Source organism: Oncorhynchus masou, chromosome 11 (genome assembly GCF_036934945.1).
Source record: "Oncorhynchus masou masou isolate Uvic2021 chromosome 11, UVic_Omas_1.1, whole genome shotgun sequence".
Classification (NCBI taxonomy): domain Eukaryota; kingdom Metazoa; phylum Chordata; class Actinopteri; order Salmoniformes; family Salmonidae; genus Oncorhynchus; species Oncorhynchus masou.
Genome location: NC_088222.1, coordinates 48,922,330 through 48,950,283, shown reverse-complemented (window position 1 = coordinate 48,950,283; position 27,954 = coordinate 48,922,330). Strand labels below are relative to the sequence as shown.

The window sequence follows — 27,954 nt, the reverse complement described above, 5'->3', positions numbered from 1 at the left end:
ATTAACTAATTAAAGCAGGATTCTGATCCAGAGGGGAGGAACCCTTTCATTTGTGATCTAGATGAGAGATGGGCAGGCCTCCACTCTGATTTGATTGGGCCATTCAGGTTCACTGCTTTGATGACGTCATAGCCGGGCATTGCCCTGCATTCAAACCCATCCAGTACGACTTTATATGATTTTGGCTTGGCATGGCTGAGTTTATAATGGCGCTGTGACAGTGGGTGTGTAATGAAGTCGTGGATACTCAAATCTCACCGTGTTGCGGGTCCAGGAACGAGCTTGTATAGTGTGTGCGTTTTTTGAGTTTGTAGAGTGTGTTGGTGCCCCAGTATATCACGTCACTGGGAAATGCAACAAACTGTTACCAAGACAAAACAGCTTCAGAAAGACAACAAGAACATCAACAGTTTCACAGACAAGAGGGAACTTTAATTAAATATTGTGAAAGTTGAAAAGTTATTTTACAGTTCAAAGTTAATCCAAAAAAAAAAAAAGAAGGAGATCATCTTTACAGTAGTTTCATTTTCTCTGTTCCTTTTCCATCAATATATAACTGCTCTGTGTGTCCAGTCAAAGACAAGGCTTGGTAAGAGAAATGGAGAGATGGGTTCAAAAGGGTGACAATAGGATTCAGAGAACAATTTCATTCATTTCGTTGACCAGGTGGCCACCTCCCTGACAGGGATGGCTCTATACTCTTGGCTGGGCGGTGACACAGTAAACCTCAAACGTATCTGTCCCTGTACCCGAAAGACAGGAGAACTGAGTCACAATGCATACAAGCTGAACTCATCATTACACAAGTGCATTTTACAAGAGACTCCCTCATCCTCAGAATCCTCAGTTTAAATTCTCCCTCTCCTATAAAGTCACTTAAAAAAATATCCGTCAGCAATTAAATTAAAAAGCCACGTTCTCTTTCAGAGGACTGTTAGCGTGAACACACACGCACACACGCACGCACACACGCACGCACGCACGCACACACACACACAAAAGACTACAAAGAGTGGTCATATGACCCATGTCAGAGATAAACAGGTGGCTCAATTTGTATATAAAGGGAGGGGAAGAGAAAAGGGGGAGAGTCAGAAGAGGGCAGTAGCAATTGTCGAAGCAAGGGTGTAAAATGACTTGTGTGTACAGATTATTGTGCTGTCATTTAAAACTGTTCATCATCAGATCTGTTGTTGTACCATAACCTTTCTCAAACAGAATCAAACAGTAGATAGAATATGGCTTCACCATCAACCCACCCCTAGCTGTGTATATGAGAGAGGAATATGAAGGGGAGGCTTGGCTTCAAATGAGTATTGCAGTGCACCTCACTCCTCTCCTCCTCTCCTCCACCACTCCTTACCCCTCCAGCTGCTCAACACATTAAATATTTATCCTCCCTTCTCTTCTCAGTCATCTCATCACAGTGTCCTCCCCCCATCAGCCAGCCAGCCCCATCCACCACCTTGCCTCCCTCCCTCCTCTTCCTCTCTATCCTACAGCTCTCCTCTTCTCTTACTACCTGCCACTCTCTCTGCCTTGCCGTGCCGAGCGCTCACTGTGACAGGGAAAACAGATAAACATTCCTCAGGGCTCCAGGATAAGGAACAACTCCACTTGTGCTACCCCCTCTCTATATTTTGCTTGTTGCACCCATTTTGAAGTATGTTAGCAGAGCACTGGTGGGGTCTCTACACTACACTGACGGCTGTGGCTTTGCATTGTTAAGGCATCTAAACTGCTGGTTCAGATTTTGGTGAGACAACAGAGGGGAGAGGGAAAATAAGATGGAAGCATGGGGGGGGGGGGTATTTTCATATTTTTTGCCAAAAATGGTCTTCCTGCTTTTAGCACACAAATGCATCGCTAGGAGGAGAAAACCCATGCATATTGTTTGTTTTTAAACAGTATCAGTTCTTCCGAAAGCCAAAAAATCTAAGCAAAAAAGATATTTATATGATATACTTATATACTCTCAAAACCTATATAACTAAATACTATAAGAATAATATGCTACTTTTACCATGTGATAAAACAAATCCAATATCAAGACAAAACAAAAACAGCAACATTTTCATTAACTAACAAATTATACAAAAATAGACAATGGCTTTAGGGTGGATGGAATTAGAAATGAAAGTATGGCTTAAAACAAAAACAAAAAAACAAAAAAACATACCAATGAAATGTATCAAAATGACATTTAAACATGGAACATGGTAGACAACCAAATAAAAACAGATCGGTACTGTCACAAAATGCAAACATACACATGAAGGATGATGAAGAAGCAATGTACAAATTCAGGAGATACATACATTATTTATATGGATATTTTACATACTGTATATCCCTTTTTACTATCCAAAATCTCCGAGCTAAAGTTGATGAGATCATTTTGAGTATGTAGTAAACATGACATCCGTGACACTATATTGTAAAGCTGCCTTAAGACTTCTTTAAATGTATAAATATATCTTAAACAATGACTTTGGCAAAAAAAAAGAAAAATCACAAAGACTAACAAATGTATTACTATATACAAAAAACACACACCACACAAGAAAGCAAAAAAAAAAAAAAACAATTGAAAAGGTTGGATTCAGATATTTGCTAGGCATCTGAGGAGTCGCTAACTTTTACAGTGCTGGCTATTCCATTGATCACCATGGCAGCTGGGACACCACTACACACCTCACTGTTGACTCATTAGTTTGTCTATAAAGTGTCTCCCAGTATTCCGTTTCTCAGATCCTAAACTGTTGTACGGTAACATGGTGGAATAAGAAGCACATTTTTAATGGCCGGCCCATGATCACAGTGTCATGGTGAGAGCATAACAAACAGAACAACTATAATAATACAACATTTTAATTCACACGATATAGCAAAAGTGAAATGGCAACACCCTTTAAAAATGTATGGTTTCCTTCATTGAGATTTCGTGGTGGATGGCAGAGAGAGAGAGAGAGAGAGAGAGAGAGAGAGAGAGAGAGCACACTTTAACAAAAGGGGTTCTGATGTACAGTTATGGGACTTGGCTGAGCGGCTCCACAGCAAGTTAGCGGTCCAGAGTCCATACAGTAGAGACACTGTTGGCATCCAGGGCAGGTTCAGGCTCTGCTCTCTATCTCTGACAACCACCTAGGTGCTTGGACACGATCGGTGCACTCACAGCCAACATGGGGTGAATGGCTGGTTATGTGTCATCATGGATAAATCACTTGCTTTCTGTGGAGATGAGTGAAAGCGCTAGTCGTGGCGATGGCAGTCTCTGCTTGGCATGAGAGGGAAAGAAATGTGTATGGGCTGTTTGCGGTGGCCCAAACAAACTCGAAAGCAGAGAGTTTCTGCAATGGTGCATAGTTAGCTTGTGCTACCTATCATGTATGTGTCTTTCTGTGCCTTAGGGTTAGTTAGGGCACGTGGCATAGTCTCCAGCATACTGTTATTGTATAAATCTAATTCAGTCTTCACTATTCAACTGGAGGTTCTCTGCCGCTCACTTTCAACACGTTGTTTTATCCTTCACAAACATTTTCTTCATTTATCTTTTTTTTTTAGATTCATAAATAAAAAAAATCCCTCTAATAGTGTGTATTACATTTTGAAATATGGGAAATATGTATTTTTCGCACAAAGGTAAAACACAAACGATGCACTAAATAAAAGAAAGAGTCAATCCTCTCCAAAATAAATAATGTTTTTTTTTTAGGTGGGCTTTCTGGGTAATCTGTGGCCTTGCCTTCCCTCTTAAAAAGTGTCAACAAGGTGTACAAATTCAAAAGAGGTTGTTGCAAATTCTCTGTTTTTTTTTTCTCCGTTTTTCTTCTTCTTCGTCTTCTTTTTTGTTCAAATGTGATTCCTTTTAAAAAGGGCCTGAGTTACGGGTTCCATTCCTTCAATGCAGGACTGACGATCCAGTCCTAAACCGGAGCCTTATGTACATGCTGAGATCCATGTCTGGGTGTGTGTGTCCTTCTCCTCACCCCACACACACGCACCGCTTACATGGGAGGAACGATCATTCCAGGAATCACTGTTGGGTGGAGGAAGGGGGGGTAGAGTCGGTTAATGCATACACAATTGCCCAATGTTTTCCTCACATAATGATTCCTCTTAAATAAAGCAATCTGTTCACACATCTGCATAACAAACTATGGCCTATGAAACTATGACTCAAATACGGTTTCAAACAAGTGATAAATCATTTCTATCTTTTCACAGCCCCGCCAAATTGGAAATTGGCACAAATGGGACACTTGAAACGCTTGATTAGTGCTGTCAAAAAAACTGCCTCTTAATTGTTTGCATGCGCTGAGGCTCATTGTGTTTGTGACGTATTGCATCATCCCCGGCAGCTTCAAACGGCTGCATGGGGATCCGTGTCAACATGTGAGGAACAGAGCTATGCTTAATGAGAGCTCCAAATCAGACCAAGTGTGACTACAGAACGCAGTGCAGTGACGACATGCCAGGCACAATACTACACAACGCTATACTACACATGGCTGGGAGGGGTTGAAAGTCATTCAACATCTTGTATGTATCTACTATATATATATATATATGTGTGTATATATATATGTATATATGTATATATATATATATTTATATATATGTAATACATTTTAGACTAGAACAAACAAGAAACTCCATCATCTTCAATCATTCCCAGGGATAGGGATTGTATTTGATGCATGGTAAGGGAATGATAAGATGTGGTTATGCCATGAGTGGAGTATAACATGGCCTAACGTATCCAGTGTAGTGGGACAGGACGGAGGAGGTCCTCTAAGCTATGTTCCTTAAAGTGGGGGAGAAATGCTTATTGCTGCAAATTTAACTTGACGGTAGTTCTACAACTGCTGACAAACACAAAAGAGGACGCTGGGTGTTTTTCTGCAGGCGTTGTGCTCTCAAACTACTGCTGATGGAATCAAGAGAGGCAGAAACAGTCACGTGCACACACACACACACACACACACACACACACACACACACACACACACACACACACACACACACACACACACACACACACACACACACACACACACACACACACACACACCATGTGTAAGCTCATTCAATAAAACACAGTAAGTCCTTTTACGGAGGATTCTACATGGAACACAAAAGGGTTCTACCAGGAACCAAAGCGGGTTCTCCTATGGGGATCGCCAGAGAACCCTTTTGGAACGCTTTTTTTCGAAGAGTGCAGAGTTGGTTTACTAATCTTAGAACAATCTGATTTACATGGAAAGCATAATACTTCTCAGCAAATCCTGCTGATAATGCGCTTGACTGCAGAGAAACCATGGCAGCAGGTGGTATTTTCTGGCACTTCCGTGTCAGTTGTGTCATATTGTGACACACAACTGACACAGAACTGGGAGAGAAGGAGCTTGGATTTAGATACCGCTTCTCGCTGACAGAACATAGTATATGACAGTGCCTCAACTCTGCTTTGATCTGCCATAGTGTAACACACACACACACAGGCATGCAAGCACACACACACACGCACGCTGTCGGTGTGTGTATGTCAATGGAAATAGCGACAGTATCGATTGTCAACAGAGCCCAACAGCTGTCATTGTTGATCATTTCCCAGCATAGTGGGAGGGTTTTATCAGAGAGAAGAGCCTGTCTGACAAACGGCAGAAAGAGAGCAAGAGAGACTCTGTGTAAGTACACTACACTACACTACACTACACTACACTACACTACACTACACTACACTACACTACACTACAGGATATAGAGAAGAAATTAGGTTGTACTCCTGGTGTCCCAGCTCCTGGTAAGTACACTCCACTCCAATCCACTCCACTCCACTCCACTCCACTACACTACACTACACTACACTACAGGCTGTTGAAGCAATGAGGTTCTACTCCTGGTGTCTCAGCTCCTGCTAGGGACACTACATTACAGGCTGTTGAAGAAATTAGGTTGTATTCCTGGTGTCCCCGCTTTTGATATGTACACTACACTACACTACACTACACTACAGGCTGCTGAAGAAATGGGGTTGACTCCTGGTGTCTCAGCTTCTGATAAGTACACTACACTACAGGCTATTGAAGCAATGAGGTTGTACTCCTGGTGTCTCAGCTCCTGGTAGGCTGGTGGATCTCTTATCATAGCATAACACTATGTACGCTATGGTTAAACAGATCTTCTCCAACACAATCCTCCTGTACTGATTATCCACTCATGGCTTGGATGGATTATTTAATAAACAAAAGGTTCATGTAAATGGTGAGATATCTATTCGCATTGTGTTACAGTAAGGTTGTTGCTCGATGCTTTTTTATTTATTTCACCTTTATGCTTGCAGCCCTGCAGGGCCCTATGGGTCCTATGGGCCCTATGGGTCCTATGGGCCCTATGGGTCTCCGCAACTGATGTTGCGCTCGGGAAGATACTTCCTGTATCTATGTATGAGGTCTGTTGAAGACAGCAGTGTGTCCTGTCGGCTCTGTATTCCCACACCCACACAGCTACATCCTGCCCTGCCCTCTCCCCAAACATCCTTACCCTTGCTCCCCATTCACACACAGGAAGCTAGGGACAACCACAAAAACATTCAAACCAAATAAAAAAGGACAAACTTGTGAGTAATATGCCGACTCTGCCAAATGCCCTTGGATAAACAAAAGTACAGAGCAAAATGAGAGACATCCTCTCATCCTCTCTTTCCTCAACATATACAGCTGCAGTATGAGGATGGTTAATGTTCATGTAATGGGTGAATGGATGGGTAGATGGATGGATGGAGGAGTGGATGGATGGATAGATGGATGGTTAATGAGGTAGAGGAGTAGAGGGGTGGATGGGTGCATGCAAGAGAGAGTAACATACTTCAGGAGAAGGCCAGGCCCTGCAGCGAGCTGGCTGTGGAGTACTTGCTAGAGTCCACAAAAGACTGATCTGAGGGAGGGAGCGCAAAGAAAGAGGGGAAGATAGGGAAGGAGAGGAGAGGGGAGGAGAGAAAGAGAAAACAATGTGTTAGAGGATGGGAGGAGGAGGAATGACAGGGGATATTGGGGACGGAGAGGTTGGTTAGAGAGCGTCACGGACTGGCCCGGAAAGAACACAATGTCTCGACTGGGTGAGGGGCTCACCTTGGAGACCGTTGCCATTGGTGCTGGTGCAGGTGGGCGGGGGTGAGGTCTGGGGTCGCACCACGGGAGCGAAGGCGCTCTTCTGCTTGACGGCCGACACCATGTTGGCAGGGGAGAAGGAAAAGATCCCAGAAGAGCTGCTACAGTTAGAGGGCAGGCTGGTGGAGGACGCCATGTTGGGGCTGGAGGGAACGACTGAAGGGATGGGGGGAGGGAGGGAGAGAGGGAGAGAGAGATGGGGGAGGGGGAGGAGAGAGGAAAGGGAGAAGGAGAGAGAAAGAGAGAGACAGACAGACAAAGACAGAGAGAGAAGGGGCATAGCAAGAGGTTAATTTCACCATGTGGGGTTTAGAACTTATCGAGTACACAAGAGAAAATACAACTCCATAAGTATGCGAGGGAGTCTCAAACGAGAGGAATTTATATTCAAGTTCATTCTAACAAATTAATAGCTATTGATCAAGTATTTTCCCAATCCACCTAGCAGTGGTCTCCTAGGCAGTTAACAATTCAATGTTAGCACACTTAGACAACCATTTGAATTCAACATTCATTGCTCTTTAATGTTTTTCCTACTGGTTACACTTCATTGGAAGTGATTCTTGTTATTGCACCATTTAAATAGGTTTATAGCTCCATCCAAGCAGAACCTTGTAACAATGGCACAATCCATTTATCAAGTCCTAACTAATCAATTAATGAAAATTGGAAGCACAGAGCCCAGGCTTGTGGATTGATTGGAAGTGTCTAATGGAGTCAGCCAACCTTTTAAAATACTTGTTAACATCCTGGGGACCAAAGTGGTGAAATTGAATTGTTACCCCTCCAATTAGTTTATTGATTTAATTAACAGTCTTTAATTCTGTGGCCGGCCTAGAAAGGAGCTGTGATACGGCCAGTCAGGCATTGCAAACAGGCAATACCACAGTGGCTCTCAATCTAATTTCAGGGCAATCCGATGGAAGGACACACATTGCTAAGGAGAGAGGCCGGCAGTCCTCCACAAGCCAGAACATTCCAGCATGGTTACACCTCCTAACTATTGAGTGCTCTTAGTCTCATATAGCTAGTCGATATCGCAGTGTTGATTCCTCTCCCTGAAAGAAATCTGCGGGTGTCGGTTCTTAGATCCATGCCAAACTGTCCTCAAACACAAGCCTTTGCAACTGGCACCCACCCTCCCTCCTCCCGCTATCATTAGACCCCCCCCCCAAAAAAACAAGCACCCATTTCTCTTTCTGCCTCTCTCTCTAACCCTCTCCCTCTGTGTTTTCCTAATTGGAAAAGGGTAGTCAATTAAGAATTAGCAGAAGAACAACAACAGTGTGGAAGTATGACTGTCAGATGAAAGAGGATTAGAGGATAGGACTGGTTTTAAAGAGTTGTTCAAGACAGGCTCCATTGCTGGGAGACTGCCAGGCAGAAAGCCCCATAGGGAAATAGCCATAGATCTGAAGGCTTCACTGTCACACGCACCGCTGTCTCATAAACAAACAAATGGGGAGAGAAAACTCCCACTCCTCTCATCACTCCTCAAAGACTAGAACTCTGTATAGTAATGTGCAGCCCCTTAGGCAGACCACTGGACTACAGACCAGAACCCATACTGTACAGCTCTTCAGACAGACCACTGGACTACAGACCAGAACCCATACTGTACAGCTCTTCAGACAGACCACTGGACTACAGACCAGAACCCATACTGTACAGCTCTTTAGACAGACCACTGGACTACAGACCAGAACCCATACTGTACAGCTCTTCAGACAGACCACTGGACTACAGACCAGAACCCATACTGTACAGCTCTTCAGACAGACCACTGGACTACAGACCAGAACCCATACTGTACAGCTCTTCAGACAGACCACTGGACTACAGACCAGAACCCATACTGTACAGCTCTTCAGACAGACCACTGGACTACAGACCAGAACCCATACTGTACAGCTCTTCAGACAGACCACTGGACTACAGACCAGAACCCATACTGTACAGCTTTTCAGACAGACCACTGGACTACAGACCAGAACCCATACTGTACAGCTCTTCAGACAGACCACTGGACTACAGACCAGAACCCATACTGTACAGCTCTTCAGACAGACACACACACCACTGGATTAAATTAGAGTCCCAGGGAGGAATGGGGGGTTTCATGCATTTACAGCAGCAGTCAGGTCAATAGGGCGAGCTCTGCAGTGAATTGTGAGTGATAATGTGGGTGAGCTGGGTGTGGGTGGGTGAGTGTGAGAGCTGGGTGTGGGTGGGTCGGCTGACCGGATGGATGGAGGTGGGTGAAGGCGGCTGTGAGCTGGGTGTGGGTGGGTCGGCTGACTGGATGGATGGAGGTGGGTGAAGGCGGCTGTGAGCTGGGTGTGGGTGAGTAGAAGAGCTAGAGTGGGACTCACTGGCGTAGGGCGAGTTGGCAGCGCTGCCGTTGAGGAAGCTGGGGGATCCTCCCAGGTTGGACATGACAGTGTTGCCGTAGCCGTTCATGCTGGTGGTCACAGAGCTGTAGTTAGTCTGCTGGGGGGTGGAGCTGGGCACATAGCCATGTGGAGACACGCTGCTCGTGTTCCGACTGAAACCTACACAGACAGACCGACAGAGACAGAACAAAGACAGCTCAGTCACCTTGTTCAACCAAAGAAAGACGTAAAAATTTAACTTCACACATTGCTTTTCAGTTACCGGTTTCTATGACGATAGCGCCACACCCGTATCGACCCGCCCCCTCACCCTGATTGGCTCCCTGGGAGGACTCGGACACATTGACGGCCAGCTGGCCAGGGAAGGAGTTGACCCCCATCATGCCTGCGTGGACGGAGCTGTTGCCCAGGCCGCTCAGTTGGTTGTGGTTCCTGGGAACATTGTAGAGAGCCTCTGCTATGTCCGCCGCCCGCTTCAGAATAATCTCCTGCCACAGGAGAACACAGTTAGACGAGCGTTCACATATACTGGTAGAGGAGCGCTGACAAATAAAACCGTAGCTTTCATGTAAACAACATTGCTATCAGTTAAAGTAGCATTCACATGACCACCATTGGTATCAGTTAAAGTAGCATTCACATTAACAACATTGGTATCAGTTAAAGTAGCATTCACATGAACAACATTGGCATCAGTTAAAGTAGCATTCACATGAACAACATTGGTATCAGTTAAAGTAGCATTCACATGAACAACATTGCTATCAGTTAAAGTAGCATTCACATGAACAACATTGCTATCAGTTAAAGTAGAATTCACATGAACAACATTGGTGACAGTTAAAGGACTGCTAACATTAACAACACCAATTCAAGCAGTGTTCACATTAGTACCACTGTAACGGTGCCGTACCTGCGAGCATTAGTCAACACGTCATTTCCCCCATATATTACCGTTACAGCCCTCCCCTCGTCTAGACAGGATGACACTAAGTAGCTTACAAATGACTTCCTGTATGTTTAATGTGTAATCACTATTTTCACAAAGTGGCAATATATTAGTAATAGTGGGAATAATTAATGTGGACATGTCTTGTAAGTATTTGATGAATATTTGATCAGGCATGTTATTAACCACCGGAGATGAATTAATAATGGTGAATAACTGGCGTCAACGCGGATGCAGGCGATGTGGCAGGATGTGGAGGGGACAGAGGGAGAGCAGACCTTAGAGTGAGGTGGCGTTTGTCTGTCTGAACCTCACCTGGTTGTTGTGGGGCATCCCATACAAAGCCTCCACAAGGTCTGCTGCCCTCTTCAGAATCACCTCCTGTAGACAGAGAGAGAGAGAGGAACAGGGAGAGAGAGAGTGAGAGAGTGAGAGAGAAAGAGACAGACAGAGAGAGTGGGACAGGGAGAGAGGGAGAGACAGAGAGAGAGAGAGAGAGAGACAGAGGGAGAGAGAGAGAGAGAGAGAGCGAGAGAGAGAGAGAGAGAGAGAGAGAGAGAGAGAGAGTGGGACAGGGAGAGGGAGAGAGAGAGAGAGAGAGAGAGAGGGACAGGGAGAGAGAGAGAGAAAGAGAGGGAGAGAGAGAGGGGGGGCAAGGAAAGAGGAAGAGAAAGAGAAAGAAAGAATTGGAGAGAGAGAGAGAGAGAGAGAGAGGGTGAGATGGTGTAGAAATACATTTTTGTTCAGCTATAAGCATTGAAAGACCTCAGATTTGTGGTTGTGTCATCTACTGTAAAACCTTCAACTTTCACCTCTGTCCTGGCTCTTTTACAGTGCAACATGCAATTTGGTATTTTCCTGGAATACCTTGAACAATTCCTTTTAGTGAGTACCATAGCCAACAAACTAACACAATTCAAGACTAACACATGGTAAAATACTGTACAGAGAAGCCTGTTCAATTGTTCAGATTATGACAGAGAGAGAGAGAGAGAGAGAATAGCACCAGTATTGCGCTCCCTCTACATCTGTTTTCTATTGGAGAAAGACAATGCAATCTGTGTGTAAAGGTCACTAAGCACTTCTTCATACACTATTCATTGGTGTTGGGATTTATTTTATTTTAGCAAAGACACTTCTTTCTCAGAACACATTTCCATGGCAATTAGACAACAGTCGTCAACACAAAGGCATTTTTGTTAACGAGAAACAATTCTTCAAGTGAATCATTCCCTCGTTTCATCCAGGGGGGTGGGGGAGTATCCTGAGCCAAGCTATGCCAACTGTGTGAAATATTGCTGTATGTATCCTGTTGGCTGTTGTTTCTCATAAGCACTAGACTCCCTCCTCTCCAACTCATCAAACGCTTTACGGCTGCCTAGGGATCTTCACTCTTATCTCCAATCTAAGACGCAGCCCCCCAGGGACACCAACAACAATAATTGCATTCATTTCTCTGTCATTTCGACTTGTTTTGTTAAATAAGTTGTTTTTCTTGTTGTCTTAAAAGCATATTATGTGTTGTCAAGTTTTTTTATTTTTTGAATTAAAAATGATTTCCTAAAGGAAGCGTTGTTTTTTTTTTAACGTGTCTACGTTCTGACATGCCAGGTCCAGAAAAGATAGAAATTCAGACCACTCTGACGGTCTGAAAATCACATGAAGGCTTTGCTATAGACTCATTTCCTTTTGGCTACCCTAGATCCTAATATTTTTGTGTACAATTATTCTCAGACATAACGTTCAGTTACACAACTTCTACTTACAACTGCGAATTCAGGCATTCAGTACCAGTCAAAAGTTTGGACACACCTACTCATTCAAGACATCGCAACTATGAAAAACCCTTATGTTTAACTATGTTTATCACTTTTTGGGGGGTTCCTACATGATACCATGTGTGTTATTTCATTAGTTGTGATGTCATCTCTTTTATTCTACAAAACAGAAAATAATAAATATATAGAAACTGCTGCTGCTTAACTGGTGTTAAACAATGGAAAGGTGAAACCAAAGACAACAACTGTCAATTAAGCTATAAGGCACGAGGTGGGTGTGGTATATGGCCAATATACCACGGCTAAGGACTGTTCTTTCGCGCGACGCAATGTGGAGTGCCTGGATACAGCCCCTAGCCGTGGTATATTAGCCATATACCACAAACCCCCAAGGTGCCTTATTAGAGCCGTAAAAATAAACATTTTGTCATACCCGTGGTATACGGTCTGATATACCACGGCTGTCAGCCAATCAGCATTCAGGGTTCGAACCACTCAGTTTATAATATGACATTATAATGCATAGGAGCTCCCATATTAACTGTACAGAAACACCACTCTACCCTAAACAGATGAATCTGTTTTCATCTTTGCATTCATCCTATTCTCCTTCCTATGCCCCCCCCCCCCTCCCCCCTGTTTAAGCAGACACCTGTGTGTGAAGGGTCCTTTTTAAAAGTTAATGTGCTGGGCCCACAGCGCGAGGCTGCGGAGCGACAAGCAGAAAATTGCTCTCCCGTTCCCGGTGTTAACCTCTGCTGTGAACACGCCCTGCAGCATGTGTGTGTAGGCGTGTGGGTGAAGCTGTGTAGGCGTGTGTGTCTGTCTGTGTGTGAATGTGTGTGTGTGTGTGTGTGTGTGTGTGTGTGTGCAGCGCTGGAACATATTGCCTCTCAAACCCGGGGACCATACAGACAGAACATGATGAGGAGGTCAGGAAAGCAATAAGGAGTTTTAGTGCGCTGTCCAAGGTGCTAAATTCACTCAATTATGGCAGCGCTGCCACTGTGTTAACCTCTCATTACTGGCTCTGTGGGCCGGGGGAGGACTGGGGGAGGGAAGAGAGACCACTCCACACTGCGCCCGCCTCCCAGCCTCCCACAGCCCCAGAGAGATGGAGGGATGGAGAGACACGGGGGTCCGGGGAGAATATAGAGAGAGTACAGAGAGATGGAGGAGAGTGTGTTTCTTTGGTCTTGTCGTCTCTCTGTGTGGCTCCAGCCCCTGGCCCCAGAGAGCTATGGAGGGACATGTGGGACAAGGGAAGCCTTCCATCAGATGGAGATGAGAGAGACGAGGGGAAACTCAGATCACACACATTACTGGGTGAACACAAACACCAAGGATAAATCACAGAGGACGCAGGCTGAGACACAAACACCGCACACACCTCGCTCCTGAGCTGTTCCCCTCTCCTCATGACCCCCGGAACTTTTCTCTATCCTCCAACACGCTCTGCTCTCTCTGTCTAAACCCTAACCTCTCCATCTCATCCTGTCTCCGCCGTGATCAATATATATATATATGCATGATACGACAGACAGACAGCCAGCCAGCCAGCCAGCCAGCCAGCCAGCCAGACAGACAGACAGACAGACAGATAGATAGATAGATAGATAGATAGATAGATAGTGACATCAGCATGATCAGCATGATCAGCATGATCCATTGGCCTGGTTTGTGTAACCCGAATCCATTTCCTCCTGGGTTACAGTAAACGCAGGCGCCCAGCGATAAACAGGAAAGCAACCCGATCCTCCGGCTGGTCAGCACCATAATTAACCGAACATGGACTCCTGTCTTGCTGCTTCACAAACCCAGAACACACTTCATATAAAATAGCTAAGGTTCTACGGCTCTCACCCTTTATACTACAGTCTGTTTATGACTAGATGTACTTACTAGAATTATTTATTTCACCATTGTTCTTCACACTAAACTGTAGTAACAATACTGTGTGTGTGTGTGTGTGTGTGTGTGTGTGTGTGTGTGTGTGTGTGTGTGTGTGTGTGTGTGTGTGTGTGTGTGTGTGTGTGTGTGTGTGTGTGTGTGTGTGTGTGTGTGTGTGTGTGTGTGTGTGTGTGTGTGTGTGTGTGTGTGTGTATATGTATGTGTGTGTGTGTGATCCATGTGCTAGCTGACTGTCTTCCTGCAATAGGACCTCTCTCTCTCTCGAGATGACCGAGCGACACTCTCTCTTTCTCTTTCTCGTTCCCTCTCTCTTTGTCTCTGTCTGTCTGTCTGTCTGTCTGTCTGTCTGTCTGTCTGTCTGTCTGTCTGTCTGTCTGTCTGTCTGTCTGTCTGCCTGTCTCTCCCTCTCTCTCTCTCTCTCTCTCTCTCTCTCTCTCTCAGGAGGAAGTGCCTGCGCTCTATCAGACAGGCTTTTACTGGGTAAATGATGATAGCTCCTAATGTGATCACCATACATTAGGGAGAGGAAATGGTGGGAAAGAAACACTTGGGTCATATCTAGATGTAAAGGCAACACGCAAAGAACACATTCACACGCAAGCCAGGCCAGCAAATACATGACACATTTATCCCTGAGCTTGTTCATTTGCAATTGTATCATCTCCTAATGTTCTACCAGAGCCATAATACAAGCAGGGTCAGAGTCGTTCGTCTTGAACAGAGAGACCAAAATGATGATGTCATCCTCTCGCTGCCCAGCCCCTGCTCCCCCCTGCTCCCACGGACCCCTAACTCCTCTCTCTAATGCAGCAGGCTGCTGGGACTTCGTTTACGATAGTAGTTGGTGAGACGACACAGTATGATGTCATCTCTGCGTGACTCAATGACCACTGGAGAAATGTCCAATATTGTATATTGGGGCAGCAGGTAGCTTAGTGGTTCGAGTGTTGGACCAGTCACCGAAAGGTTGCTGGATCGAATCCCTGAGTTGACAAGATAAAAATCTTTCGTTCTGCCCCTGAACAAGGCAGTTAACCCACTGTTCCCCAGTAGGCCGTCATTGTAAATAAGAATGTGTTCTCAACTGACTTTCCTAGTTAAATATAAAATACTAAAGGTTGATATTGTATCTTCACTGTATGACTCTAATATTGTACAGCACATTCCCCTTTTCCATCTCAGTCCATAGAAATAAGTTGTTCTACTCTGGTATCAACATTCAAGCCCATCCAGTCATGACAAGTGGAACGCCATGAAACTTTGACTTCCACAAGCTTCAGCAGCTCTCAGCAACCTATGGCAGATAGATACGTCTGACAATCAACGACTTTCTTACAGTTTGTTTTGAGCCCGCCTTGGAGAGGAAGAGAGAGAGAGAGAGAGAGAGAGAGAGAGAGAGAGAGAGAGAGAGAGAGAGAGAGAGAGAGAGAGAGAGAAGGAAATAGGAAGAGAGAGAGGGGCTTGTGTGGCTACTGCTATGACTGGTCTCACAGTGTGTTCGGTTGATCTATGCTACCTTGCCGTGTGGAATACAGACAGTTAGCTTTTTTTCGCGCAAACGAATGGCGTGTATACTGCATACACGTATATCTGATACGAGGGCGAGCTACGGAACAAACAACAACATGTTGAGGGGACGGATGGAGGTTGTTGCTGGGGAATAGTTCATTCCTGGCGGCCCCAGATTGTCCTTGTTGAACGCATGCCAAGGGGGTCAGTCTAAAGGCAGCCTCCGTCTTCTCTGTAGTGGTGTGAATGTTCACTGAACAATTAGAGCTTCTGCTCTCCCGTCCTAATCCCTTCACACGGCCCACTACTCCGTCTGTCCCTGCCCGCCTGTCTGTCTGTCTGTTGCCCTCCACCCATGTGCTCCCGTCGGGCAGCCAGGCGACCTGGCTCTATATGTGCACTCGACACACACACACACACACACACACACACACACACACACACACACACACACACACACACACACACACACACACACACACACACGCTTGCTCCCGATCACTCCCTCCCTGTTCACCTAGGCTAGAAAATCTGCTGTGACGATCCAAATGAATGTCAATGATATCCACTGGAGCTTGTCTATTATCGGTTCCAGTCTGATCCCAGGCCTGATGTGTTATCAACTCAGACCATTCTTCTAGACTGGATAGAGGGATGTTGTCACTTCTTCAATTGTTTTCTTTCTTTCTTTCTCTCTTTCTTTCTCGCTCTCTTACTCTCTCTCTCACTCTCTCTTCCTCTCTCTTACTCTCTCTCCTTTTCTATTTCTACCTTTCTCTCGTTCTCCCTCTCTCTCCCCTCCGCTCCCTCTCTCTCCCTCCTCCACCCTGGGAGATTGAGTTCAGCAGTTGAAAGGAGTGCCGTCAACAGACAGTTATTACCTCAATAAAGGAGGAGATCGATAGGGCAGAGATGAGCAGCCAAGCTGGTGATATCAGCAGAGAGGAGAGGAGGGGGAGGCCACTGTGCCAGTCAGCCAGCCAGCCAGAGAGGCTGCTGGGAAAGAAATGACCTACACACTTCCCGTTGGCCGCCCATGTCCAAACACTTCACAAGACGTTATAGTAAAGACGTCTAATGCGTGGGGGATGATTACCCCACCCCACCTCAACCCCTTCTTATGCCCACACGCATAATCATGGTATCACACGCGGTCACACTATCACAAACACTGGTGTGTCTTCCCCTTTACTGTGACTCAATTACTCTTAGCGGAACAATAATACAGTCCAGGGAGCGGAGGCTTCGATCGGCTGCCCCGCTGGAGGGCAAGCTGCCGACTGCACCATGATGGATCACCTCTGGCTGCCTGCACACTTAAACAGCACCAGCACCCCCCCCCCCCACGCATATACACACACGCACGCACACTGCGCACACAGACACACGCGCTCTCACGCACCCATAGATTGCTGTCCCATACATTGTAAACCATGGAGTGTTGAGCCTGCGGATAACAATGTGAGAAGGGAGATGTGACTGTCTGTACGTGTATTGGAGATATTGGAGACAGCGTGCTAGAGACAGAGGAATGAAGGACAGGCAACGCGTTCTTGTATCCTGTGAGCCTATTGTTTCAGAATGCCCATTTATAGTCCAGGACCGGTGTATCTTTTGCACACGTGTGTGCCTGTGTGCACATGCATAAACACACAGACACACGTTTAGCTTGACATCCCTAGGGTTGTATGGCACCTGCTCAGGCTAATACAAGGTATAAGAAGAGTGGATGTTTTCCTCCATGAGGCCTCCCTCTCTCTCTCTCAGGGCACAGGGTTGTTTTTCTCAACTGTTAGGAGGATGTTGAGGGAGGGAGCGAAGGGGGCATGTGGGTGACAGAGGACCTCATGACCTGACTATAACCCACTCAGCTCAACGCTGATGGCCTACAGCAGGGGTCCATAATTACATTCAGCCGTGGGACGATTTTTCCTTTAGCGGATTGTCGGGGGGGGGGGGGCATAATTATAAATCATTTTTACACTGGAAATTGACTGCAAGAATCCCGAACAGATAGATATAGTATAAGAGAAAACGTAATTATTTCAAACCTTGATTACATTTGGGTACAATCACACAGGCCGATGACTCTCTATTAATGCATGGGAATACTTGGGAACAAATTTCTGAATTAAAATAATTTTACAGTCTTTTATGTCTTACAACTAAAATAATCAACCCCCCCAAAAAAGTTCAATTAAAAAAATAAAAAAATTCTCAGAGAACTGGGGGGGGGCAAATAAAATCACCCGCAGGCTGAATTTAGCCCCTTGGGCTGCCTATTGGGGAACCCTGGTCTACAGTCTCAAAAGGCTTTAAAGTAATGGATTGGATATTGCTTACTAAGTAGCACACTCTCCATCTGAAGCACACACGGTCAGTAGCGACATGACCTTATCCAATAGAGGTCCTCCTCATCTCAGACACGAAGCCCTTGACAATCCAGTCTCATCAAGATATGGCTACTGAACTCCAGATTTGACAGTACTTGCTTCTGGCCTGGACCAAGAGAATGTCGAGCATTCTAAAATACTCTTGGAGGCGCCGGCTCTGCCTTGCTGAGCAGGACTAGACAGCAGAGCCGACAACACCAACTGGCTGCGTCACCATCAACACCTATAGAGGTTTATCAGATCTGTCCTCCCCAGGCCAGCTGCAGCCAGGCTGGGTAGCGGGGGTGGTATAGGGGACGGCGTGGTGGTCAGTACTAACACAGATAACCACATAAGAGGGGGGGGGGGTACGGGGGTCGAAAAGAAGGTGAGTCACTGGCCCATCCGCCCTCTGACTCATCCTTTCCAGGAAGTAGAACACTCCCACTGCCTGATGACATCATCGCATCATCAACATCGGTCAGTCATTGGGTATGACATCATTTCCTGCTAGATGTCTCCTCTCACTGATTAACACGTTATGTTGGAGAATGTATTTAAAATGTGACGTACTGGAACTCCATGCTGATTTTCCTCACTTCAATCAAAAAAAAGAGATCAGCAAAGGCAGTGAAAATGACCGTGTCAATCTCCATGTCCATGTGTCCGATTTTTTACAAATCAAACCAGCCTCATTGGGCATGACAGTGCACTGGTCTGCATCTAATGGGGATAAAAGTGCTGGGAGTGTGAGTGAGTGGAAGGCGTTTGGTATGGAGCAATGGCTACAATAGCTGTCTGTTTGCCTATTACACGGCTGGTGCTGCTCTACATGTGAGGTTAATGTGAACTAATGACGTGTGCAGTGTGTGTGTGTGTGTGTGTGTGTGTGTGTGTGTGTGTGTGTGTGTGTGTGTGTGTGTGTGTGTGTGTGTGTGTGTGTGTGTGTGTGTGTGTGTGTGTGTGTGTGTGGAAAGCCGTTTTAACATATATTAATATTATTTTGTGATATAACATTTTTTAAACATTATTTTGTTTTATATCAATAATTAGAATTTCTATGTAAAAAATGGAATCGATATCATCGATATCAAAATATCAATATAACATGTTTTATATAATTGTTCGAAATATCGATAATTACATTTTTTATATCAAAAACGTGAATTTTCAATATCTATTTTCTATATGGATAATTATCTAATTATGCATATATTAGCATATATTTAGCATTATTAATAGTATTCGCATTTTGTTGCCTTAAAATGGATTTTACATTACATACATTTACATTTAAGTCATTTAGCAGACGCTATTATCCAGAGCGACTTACAAATTGGTGAATTCACCTTCTGACATCCAGTGGAACAGCCACTTTACAATAGTGCATCTAATAGTGCATCTTATTGGGGAACCCTGGTCTACAGTCTCAAAATGGATTCGATGTTTTTAAAATTCTACTAACGTACTAATACTACTATTACACAATTCTAAAGTGTACAAAAAAATTATAGAACATTTCCCAAATTAATAAAAAATACAAAACAAAAAGGCTGCCAAAGGTGCTTTCGCCAAGTATTAACTGTGGGGTGTGAAGACATACGCAATCAATACATTTTCCTTTCAAACTCATTTCATGGAGGGCTGAGTGTCTGTGGGTTTTCACTCCAGCCTTGTACTTGATTGAGGAATTAAGGTCACCGGTTAGTAAGGAACTCCCCTCACCTGGTTGTCTTAATTGAAAGGAAAAAACAAAAACCAGCAGAAACTAGACCCTCTGTGGAATGACTTTGACACCACTGTATTTAAGTTCTGCTTCAGTTCAGCTGGAACTGCTGGTTGTCCTCTGGTTTTCCTTTAAATTAAGCCATAGACAACCAGGTAAGGGGAGTTCTGAACTGAACAAGATAAAACCAGCAATAGGACTGTTTGAAGTTTTGCACAGGATATCGTAGTCGCACAATTTGACATCTAACTAAGATGCTTGGTGCAGTATTTCTCAAGTGAACAAAATGTGCATGAAAACGATTCGTCTCTCGCTGAAGGACAACAAACACTTCATTTTAGAATCCTTACTGTTGACCAAACACTGACAAAGGGCCGTAGTCTTCGGCTACCGACTTCAACTCGCCTAAAGAAAAAAAACAATGGTGCACGAACTGCTGGAAAAAAAACACCTTCCCGAAGGCCAAAACGAACAGAAACGTCGTCAGCGTATATGCACAAACTTTTTCCTGCGCTTTTAGAGCGTGTGGAGCGTGTGTGAGCTAGGAGACTGGGCTAGAAGTCTGAGCCTACTCTAGGTACAGTACAGGAGCGGGGCGAGGAGCAGGGTGGAGTGGGGCACACAGCCATACTGCTCCTAATTACCTTCCTCTTACTCTATTAAGTGCTGTTGTTCCAGCAGGGCTCCAGGGTATGAGGCACAGAAAACAAGATAAAGTGCTGTATATTTATTACTCCCAAAGGATCAATTTACACCCTGCTTTTCTGTGGCTCGCAGAGCGCAACATGCACACACACAAGTTATACACTCGTCCATGTACGCACACACATAGCGTGCACACATGAACACACACACACACACTTTGCTGGTGAAGGAGTGTAAAGGAGTGTGGTCCTTTGCTTTTGCACCACTTTTAGGCAATGCTAACTGTAACAGAAAGTGGTGTGCACTTCCACAGCAGTGATGTCAACTGCCCTTGGACTAAGCGCGTTCGCCCGGGGACACGTGAGATCGTTAACACGTGCAGGAGTCTGTGTGTCGTCGATGACATCAGAGATGACAAGGACTCCACCGCTGCCGAGACGCGAGTCTGTTCCCTTTGATGTCACAGAAAAGTGTGCGTCGCTGGAAGCGCTTCAGTGAGAAACGACGCCGATCCAAACAGCTGGTGAACACACAGGGTCGTGACCCTGCCCACCCAACAGGCTACAGTACAGTATGTTCAGGTTCAGCTGCATCTGCACTCTGCAGGAGCACCGTACTGGAGAGGACCTGGTCTATGCCTGCGTAGATAGAACTAATACATCTTTGTATAAAAATATAAATGATCCTTTAGTCCTAATTGTTTACACATGTATTTTCACTCAACAGTCTTTTTTGCTTCACTGATGAATCAAATACCGTATCTAGAACATTATAGGATCTTGATGCAAGTGAAAGACAAAATGTTATCTAGGCAAGAGTAGCAAGATAGAGCCGCTGACTCAAATCATTTGAGAGTGGTATTGGTAGAATATTTTAAAATCAAACTACTTTTTGATTTTCTAAGAAAGCATGCTCAAACGTGTAGAAATATAGACATGGAGTGGTGTGGACTGATTGGACAGTTAGGGTACAGGCTGTGGACTGATTGGACAGTTAGGGTACAGGCTGTGGACTGATTGGACAGTTAGGGTACAGGCTGTGGACTGATTGGATAGTAGAGGTGCAGGTCGTGTAACTGGTACCTTTGGAAGGCGTTCTGGATCTCCAGGGTGTCGGGGGATGACCTTCTGCAGCCGCTGAAAGCCGTAGTCGATGGTGGGCTCATTCAGAGCTGAGGACACACACACACACACACACACACACACACACACACACACACACAGGAGCACAGGGTTACAATACTGTAACATCATCTTAGAACAATTTGAGCATACGATCACAAAATCATCTCCAAATGGCCTTGAGTTCACTCTTCGTACAGTATTCATCGTGCCGTTCTTTGTACATTTCCAGGACATTTCGGAAGTTGTGTCCCCAGTGGAAGTACAAGGTAGCAGAAACGTGACTGCCCTGAATACATCAGTAAAACACACGCATCAAGGAACCAGACAGGTACCAAGGCACTTTCCAGCCTGTGATTTGCTTCAAAGTGAGTTTTTCATTAGTTTAAGCAACAATCTTGAGATAAAACAGAGCTAGCGTGAAGTAGAGTGAAGGGGATTTAAATATATGATCGTGGCTAATGGAAGTCCTTTTACATTCCCATGAAGCTAGATTGCCTGTATTTATAAAAGTGAGTGTAAAAAGCACATACGGTATGGTAATCTGGGGATTTTAAAGGACATTTACTTTTTACGTTTAGCATTGCAATTACTGGCATAAACCCTTTATCCTGTCAGAAGAGAGAGAGAGATGTAAAAGCCTGTCAGTCAGTGAGGGGAGCGAGGCGAGAGGCATATTTACATGCCTGCTGACAGCCAGCCAGGCGACTAGCGATAGAGGAACCGGAATGGCGGAGCGGAGTGGGGGCAGGGGGAGACAAGATGGCTGCCCAGCCCCAGAGCATTGTTTTAGGGAGTTCTATCTGCCCTAAATGGAGCCTTTAAGAGCTCTGTGAGACTCAGCAACAGCACAGACTTAGAAAAGGATTTGATGTGACAAAAAGTATCTCAGGTTCAACTTCTGAGAGGAAAAATGTCAGACCTGAAGGCTGATTTCACCCAACAGAAGACAAGTGTTGAGGATACTCACTTCAGAATTATTTTTGATAATTATTACCATGGACAGGCATAGTTTAGGTTCAAAATATAAGTGAATAACAGGGTTAGACTATTCCTGTTGCTAGAATAATCTCACCCCTGAAGCAGAACAGTTTGCACATTATCACTGACACAAATGCTCATTTATTCTGAAAAGGATCAAATCATGTCTGTGGCAAAGTTTCACCGCAGGGACTGAACCCACATCACCAATGACAATTCCCAATTTTCTAACAAAGAGCAGAATAAAAGCTAGATATTCCAGCAGGAATCTGATACTGTCTGCACAGCCGAACGCCCACCAACACCAGCCATCCCTAAACCCCGTTCCCAAGCCCCGGCCTCCACAGTCTGTGGATGTGGGGCTTTCTCTTCCTGTTATCATAACCTCCCGGGCCTTTGTCAAGACGCCTGCAGCATTTTGACACTGGAACAATGACCCTTTCTTCTGCTGGGTCTGGGGGGAGAGGGGTCTGGCTGAGTATATGCGGTGATGTCTGGTGCTCTCTAGGAGACCCACACACAATATCTCTGTGACTCACCACATTCACGGATATACTATCTATATGCACACAATCACGCAGGGACGCAGGCATGTGCACGCACACACACACACACACACAGATGGAGAAAATGGAGTGGTGGGAAAAGAGGAAGAGAAAAAGAGTGTTTGGCATGTGTAAAGGTATGGATAAAAGAGATATTAGAAGGTTATGAGGGTATGGATAAAGGAGATATTAGAAGGGTGTAAGGGTATGGATAAAAGAGATATTAGAAGGGTATGAGGGTATGGATAAAGGAGATATTAGAAGGGTGTAAGGGTATGGATAAAGGAGATATTAGAAGGGTGTAAGGGTATGGATAAAAGAGATATTAGAAGGGTATGAGGGTATGGATAAAGGAGATATTAGAAGGGTGTAAGGGTATGGATAAAAGAGATATTAGAAGGGTGTAAGGGTATGGATAAAGGAGATATTAGAAGGGTGTAAGGGTATGGATAAAAGAGATATTAGAAGGGTGTGAGGGTATGGATAAAGAAGATATTAGAAGGGTGTGAGGGTATGGATAAAGGAGATATTAGAAGGGTGTGAGGGTATGGATAGAGGAGATATTAGAAGGGTATGAGGGTATGGATAAAGGAGATATTAGAAGGGTGTAAGGGTATGGATAAAGGAGATATTAGAAGGGTGTAAGGGTATGGATAAAGGAGATATTAGAAGGGTGTAAGGGTATGGATAAAGGAGATATTAGAAGGGTGTAAGGGTATGGATAAAGGAGATATTAGAAGGGTGTGAGGGTATGGATAAAAGAGATATTAGAAGGGTGTGAGGGTATGGATAAAGGAGATATTAGAAGGGTATGAGGTTATGGATAGAGGAGATATTAGAAGGGTATGAGGGTATGGATAAAGGATATATTAGAAGGGTGTGAGGGTATGGATAAAGGAGATATTAGAAGGGTGGGAGGGTATGGATAAAGGGGATATTAGAAGGGTGTGAGGGTATGGATAAAGGAGATATTAGAAGGGTGTAAGGGTATGGATAAAGGAGATATTAGAAGGGTGTAAGGGTATGGAAAAAGGAGATATTAGAAGGGTGGAAGGGTATGGATAAAGGAGATATTAGCAGGGTGTAAGGGTATGGATAAAGGAGATATTAGAAGGGTGGGAGGGTATGGATAACGGAGATATTAGAAGGGTGTGAGGGTATGGATAAAGGAGATATTAGAAGGGTGTGAGGGTATGGATAAAGGAGATATTAGAAGGGTGTAATGGTATGGATAAAGGAGATATTAGAAGGGTGTAATGGTGTGGATAAAGGAGATATTAGAAGGGTGGGAGGGTATGGATAAAGGATATATTAGAAGGGTGGGAGGGTATGGATAGAGGAGATATTAGATGGGTGTGAGGGTATGTTTAGACAAGATATTAGAAGGGTGTGTGAGGTGTGTGATGCTCGGTGCTTTCCATGGAGTGTTCCAGTAAATGTCCGTTACAGCTTAGTGTATTATGTTCCATAATTGGTCTGTCTGTGGTGAGCTCACACACACCAGTGGAGACGAGAATATAGCCAGCCAATTTGTCTCAGAATGGTCAAAAAGACCCATTAAAAAGCATGTGTCCACATCTGTACAGAGAATGGCATTCACATATACTGACAGATAATGTATTTGTAATGTAATCGTGACCGGTAGCTCGTAAAAAAAAGGACCACCAACATCAAAACACTCCCATATACAGTGCATATAGAGGTATATAGAACACACACACACACACACACACACACACACACACACACACACACACACACACACACACACACACACACACACACACACACACACACACACACACACACACACACACACACACAAAGAGTGGCACCAGGTAACATGGCACCACACGGGCCCACTTTAACAACAACCATCCCGGAGTTAAAACAGAGCTCTGTGTCTCATTCACATATTATACTCTGACTGTGTCTATTGTTTCTCCCTCTTACCCTCCTTCAATCCCTACAAGCACATATTCAATTTAACATAATGACTCTTTGAGCCAACAATGCTTCAATTGTTCATCAAAAGGCGAATTAAAGGAGTGTGTGTCTGTGCATCGTGGCAGGTTGCCTGGAATGGGTAGGTGAGTAGCCCAAATACAGTGTAGAGGAGAAAAGAAAACCCCCTCCTCTCTCTCTCTCTCTCTCTCTCTCTCTCTCCTCTCTCTCTCTCTCTCTCTCTCTCTCTCTCTCTCTCTCTCTGCAGGGACTGATCTAATTGATTTAGCCACGACAGTCTCCACATTATTATTTAACGGAGAAGAATTAAATTAATATTCAGATAAAGAGTTGTGTTAGGGAGATGACGGGTGTAGCAAGGAGTCATGTAAGGGGAGGAGGAGGATGGGCCCTGATGAAGCTTAGGAATCGAATATGGATGAGGAGGTGAGGGAGGGACGGCAAGTTTGAGGAATGGTGTAGGGAGGGTGAGGGAGGTTTGGCGGTTGATGAGGCCAGGGAGCGAGGCGGGGGAGGGGGCCAGGTCTGGCGGTAGGGCAGGCCGCTGCCTGTAAGGTCTCCATTAACAGGCTGATATGGAGATGGATGGGCTCTGCTCTGCGTGTCAACACGGCCACGCAGTTGTGGATGTCAGACGCTGTTTACTCCCCCTTATTGCTATCGATTTCCACATTGGGCACAATCTTTGCACCAGGAGAGCGGATAATATTCACTTACTGGGAGGTAAGAGGGCAGGGAAAGGGGGGAGAGGAGAGGAAGGGAGACACTTGGAGCTCGATGAATGAACATGAGGGGCGAAATACTCCCGTAGCAATATCCCCATGACAAAATGAAATGTTTTGTGGTGATTCATTTTGAGCTCAACATAAAAAAAAACATGATTTCCCCTCACTGTTGATGCCAGCCCCCGAGAGCTGAGAAAAACCTCCCAAGCACCCAAGAATAATCGGTTACAAAATATGTTTGTCTTGTCTTAGGAAAGAACTAACCTTTCCTCCACTTACACCACTGAGAAATCATACTGAACACACACATTTAAATCTGTGTGGGAAGGGGGGCCGAGTCAAGGTAGTATGCCAAGAAGGAAACATATTCTAGGGGACGTGAGCCTTTAAAATGTGCACATATGTTCCCATTCATATGAATGGAGTGGAGAGGTGGTCAAAAGCTGACAGTGATTCTAACCAAACATCCATTGTGTGTGCCCGGATACACTGTTTATGTAAAAATGACTCTCCGGTTCCATTACACCAGGCCTATTCTCTGCCCTGCACTGTTTTCAATGAATGATTCCACTTGATAAGGATTGACAACAAAAGTATGTGTCACAATTTATAATCATAGTCCAGTCATAGGGGACCGAGTGGCGTGTCACTACAGACCCGGGTTTGATCCCGGCTGTATCACAACCGGCTGTGATTGGGAGTCCCAGAGGGCGGCGCACAATTGCCCCAGAGTCGTCCGGGTTAGGGGAGGAATTGGCCGGGGTTTGGTCGTCATTGTAAATAACAATTTGTTCTTAACTGACTTGCCTCGTTAAATAAAGATAAAATAAAAACATAGACAATTGCAGTCAAAAGCTCCAGTTATATTCGGCGTTGCTAATCTGTCTCGTATCGAAAAAACGATTTCAAACGGTTACAAAAGCAATCGTGTTCAGAGAAAAACAACCAACAACATCTTATCAGGAAACACCCTGCCATCAAGTCTTCAGAAATGGACCGTTTATAGACACACAACACTATAGATATATCATATTAGTGAAACATGACCACATAAACATGTTGAGAATGGAGAAGTGAGTTTGGGTGGCCATCCGTCCTCCTGTACCTCTGCTGCCTGGCGCTCTCTGCATGTGCAACAACTCAAACCACACAGAGAGTATTTATAGTGCAGGAGAATTCCCTCCTTTAACTGTTTTATTGTTTTCCACTTATTAATACCACATGTGTTGACTTGGGGAAGAGATGCTGGTTTATGTTACTCCATGGGCTGCATTAGCTCGTGGTTTTACACAGAAATAACACACAGGGCAGTTCGGGTTTGCACCAAATCAACCCCTAAAATGGAATTGGTGGAATTGGTGGAATTACTGACCAGAAAATGTATTGTAGTCATAATAGAAAAATGAAAGTGACCCAATATGAACAGGAGTTTGACCTTGGAGTCTACTTAATGTTTGACCTTGGAGAATTAGAGCACCTTATTATATTAAGGTTGGCAGGGTAGGCATGGTTGCAAGATCGAATCCCTGAGCTGACAAGGTAAAAATCTCTTGTTCTCCCCCTGAACAAGGCAGTTAACCCACTGTTCCTAGGCCGTCATTGAAAATAAGAATTTGTTCTTAACTGACTAGTTAAATAAAGGTAAAAATACAATTAGGGCCAGAATGCAACATGGCATCGCTACTTCTTAGTAACCCTACTCGACCACTGTCAGAGAACGACACATTACAGTTTACCAGAGCAGCCCGTTACAGTTGATCACAACAAAATGGTGCAACTTGAGCAAAAAGGAGGTCATCAGGAGAATTCTCCAAGATTATGCCCCTGGTTGTCAACACTGGATTCTCAACAGTCTACTAGTGTATAAAGCCTCTCTAGCCATGGAATCATAGGGACAGGCGTTCTGACAGTGCTCCCCCAAAGAAGATCGGATCCAAACGACTAAAACTAAACAGCAATAAATAAATGAACACAACCCCCCCCCCTCTCCCCCTGCTCAAACCACTATGTGAAGGATTCCTTGCAATCACACAGATCAATGCTCATTGAAATTTCATGAGGGCAGATCCAGGCCTCATCATATTTCACAATAATGACCTGGAGAAGAGGTTGATGTGGGGAGGAGAGGAGGAGGAGTGGAGGGGGTAAGGAGTGGGGTCAGA

At 44.7% G+C, this 27,954-nt stretch overlaps 1 protein-coding gene across 7 annotated transcripts in view; it reads right to left on the bottom strand.

Moving 5' to 3' along the window:
- Positions 1-410: 410 nt before the first annotated feature.
- LOC135548784 (transcription factor COE1-A) overlaps positions 411-27,954 on the bottom strand; it is a 157,964-nt gene continuing 130,420 nt past the window's right edge. For 2 of the 7 annotated variants that reach the window (XM_064978693.1, XM_064978694.1), the window contains exons 11-17: positions 21,538-21,626; positions 10,830-10,895; positions 9,828-10,053; positions 9,545-9,724; positions 7,134-7,328; positions 6,871-6,939; positions 411-4,039 (exon numbers count right to left, since the gene is read on the bottom strand). In XM_064978693.1, the coding sequence (XP_064834765.1) occupies positions 6,872-6,939; positions 7,134-7,328; positions 9,545-9,724; positions 9,828-10,053; positions 10,830-10,895; positions 21,538-21,626 (824 nt within the window). In that variant the 3' untranslated portion in view covers positions 411-4,039; position 6,871. The remainder of the gene's footprint in view (positions 4,040-6,870; positions 6,940-7,133; positions 7,329-9,544; positions 9,725-9,827; positions 10,054-10,829; positions 10,896-21,537; positions 21,627-27,954) is intronic. The other 5 variants (XM_064978696.1, XM_064978697.1, XM_064978698.1 and 2 more) reach the window with 3 other exon arrangements.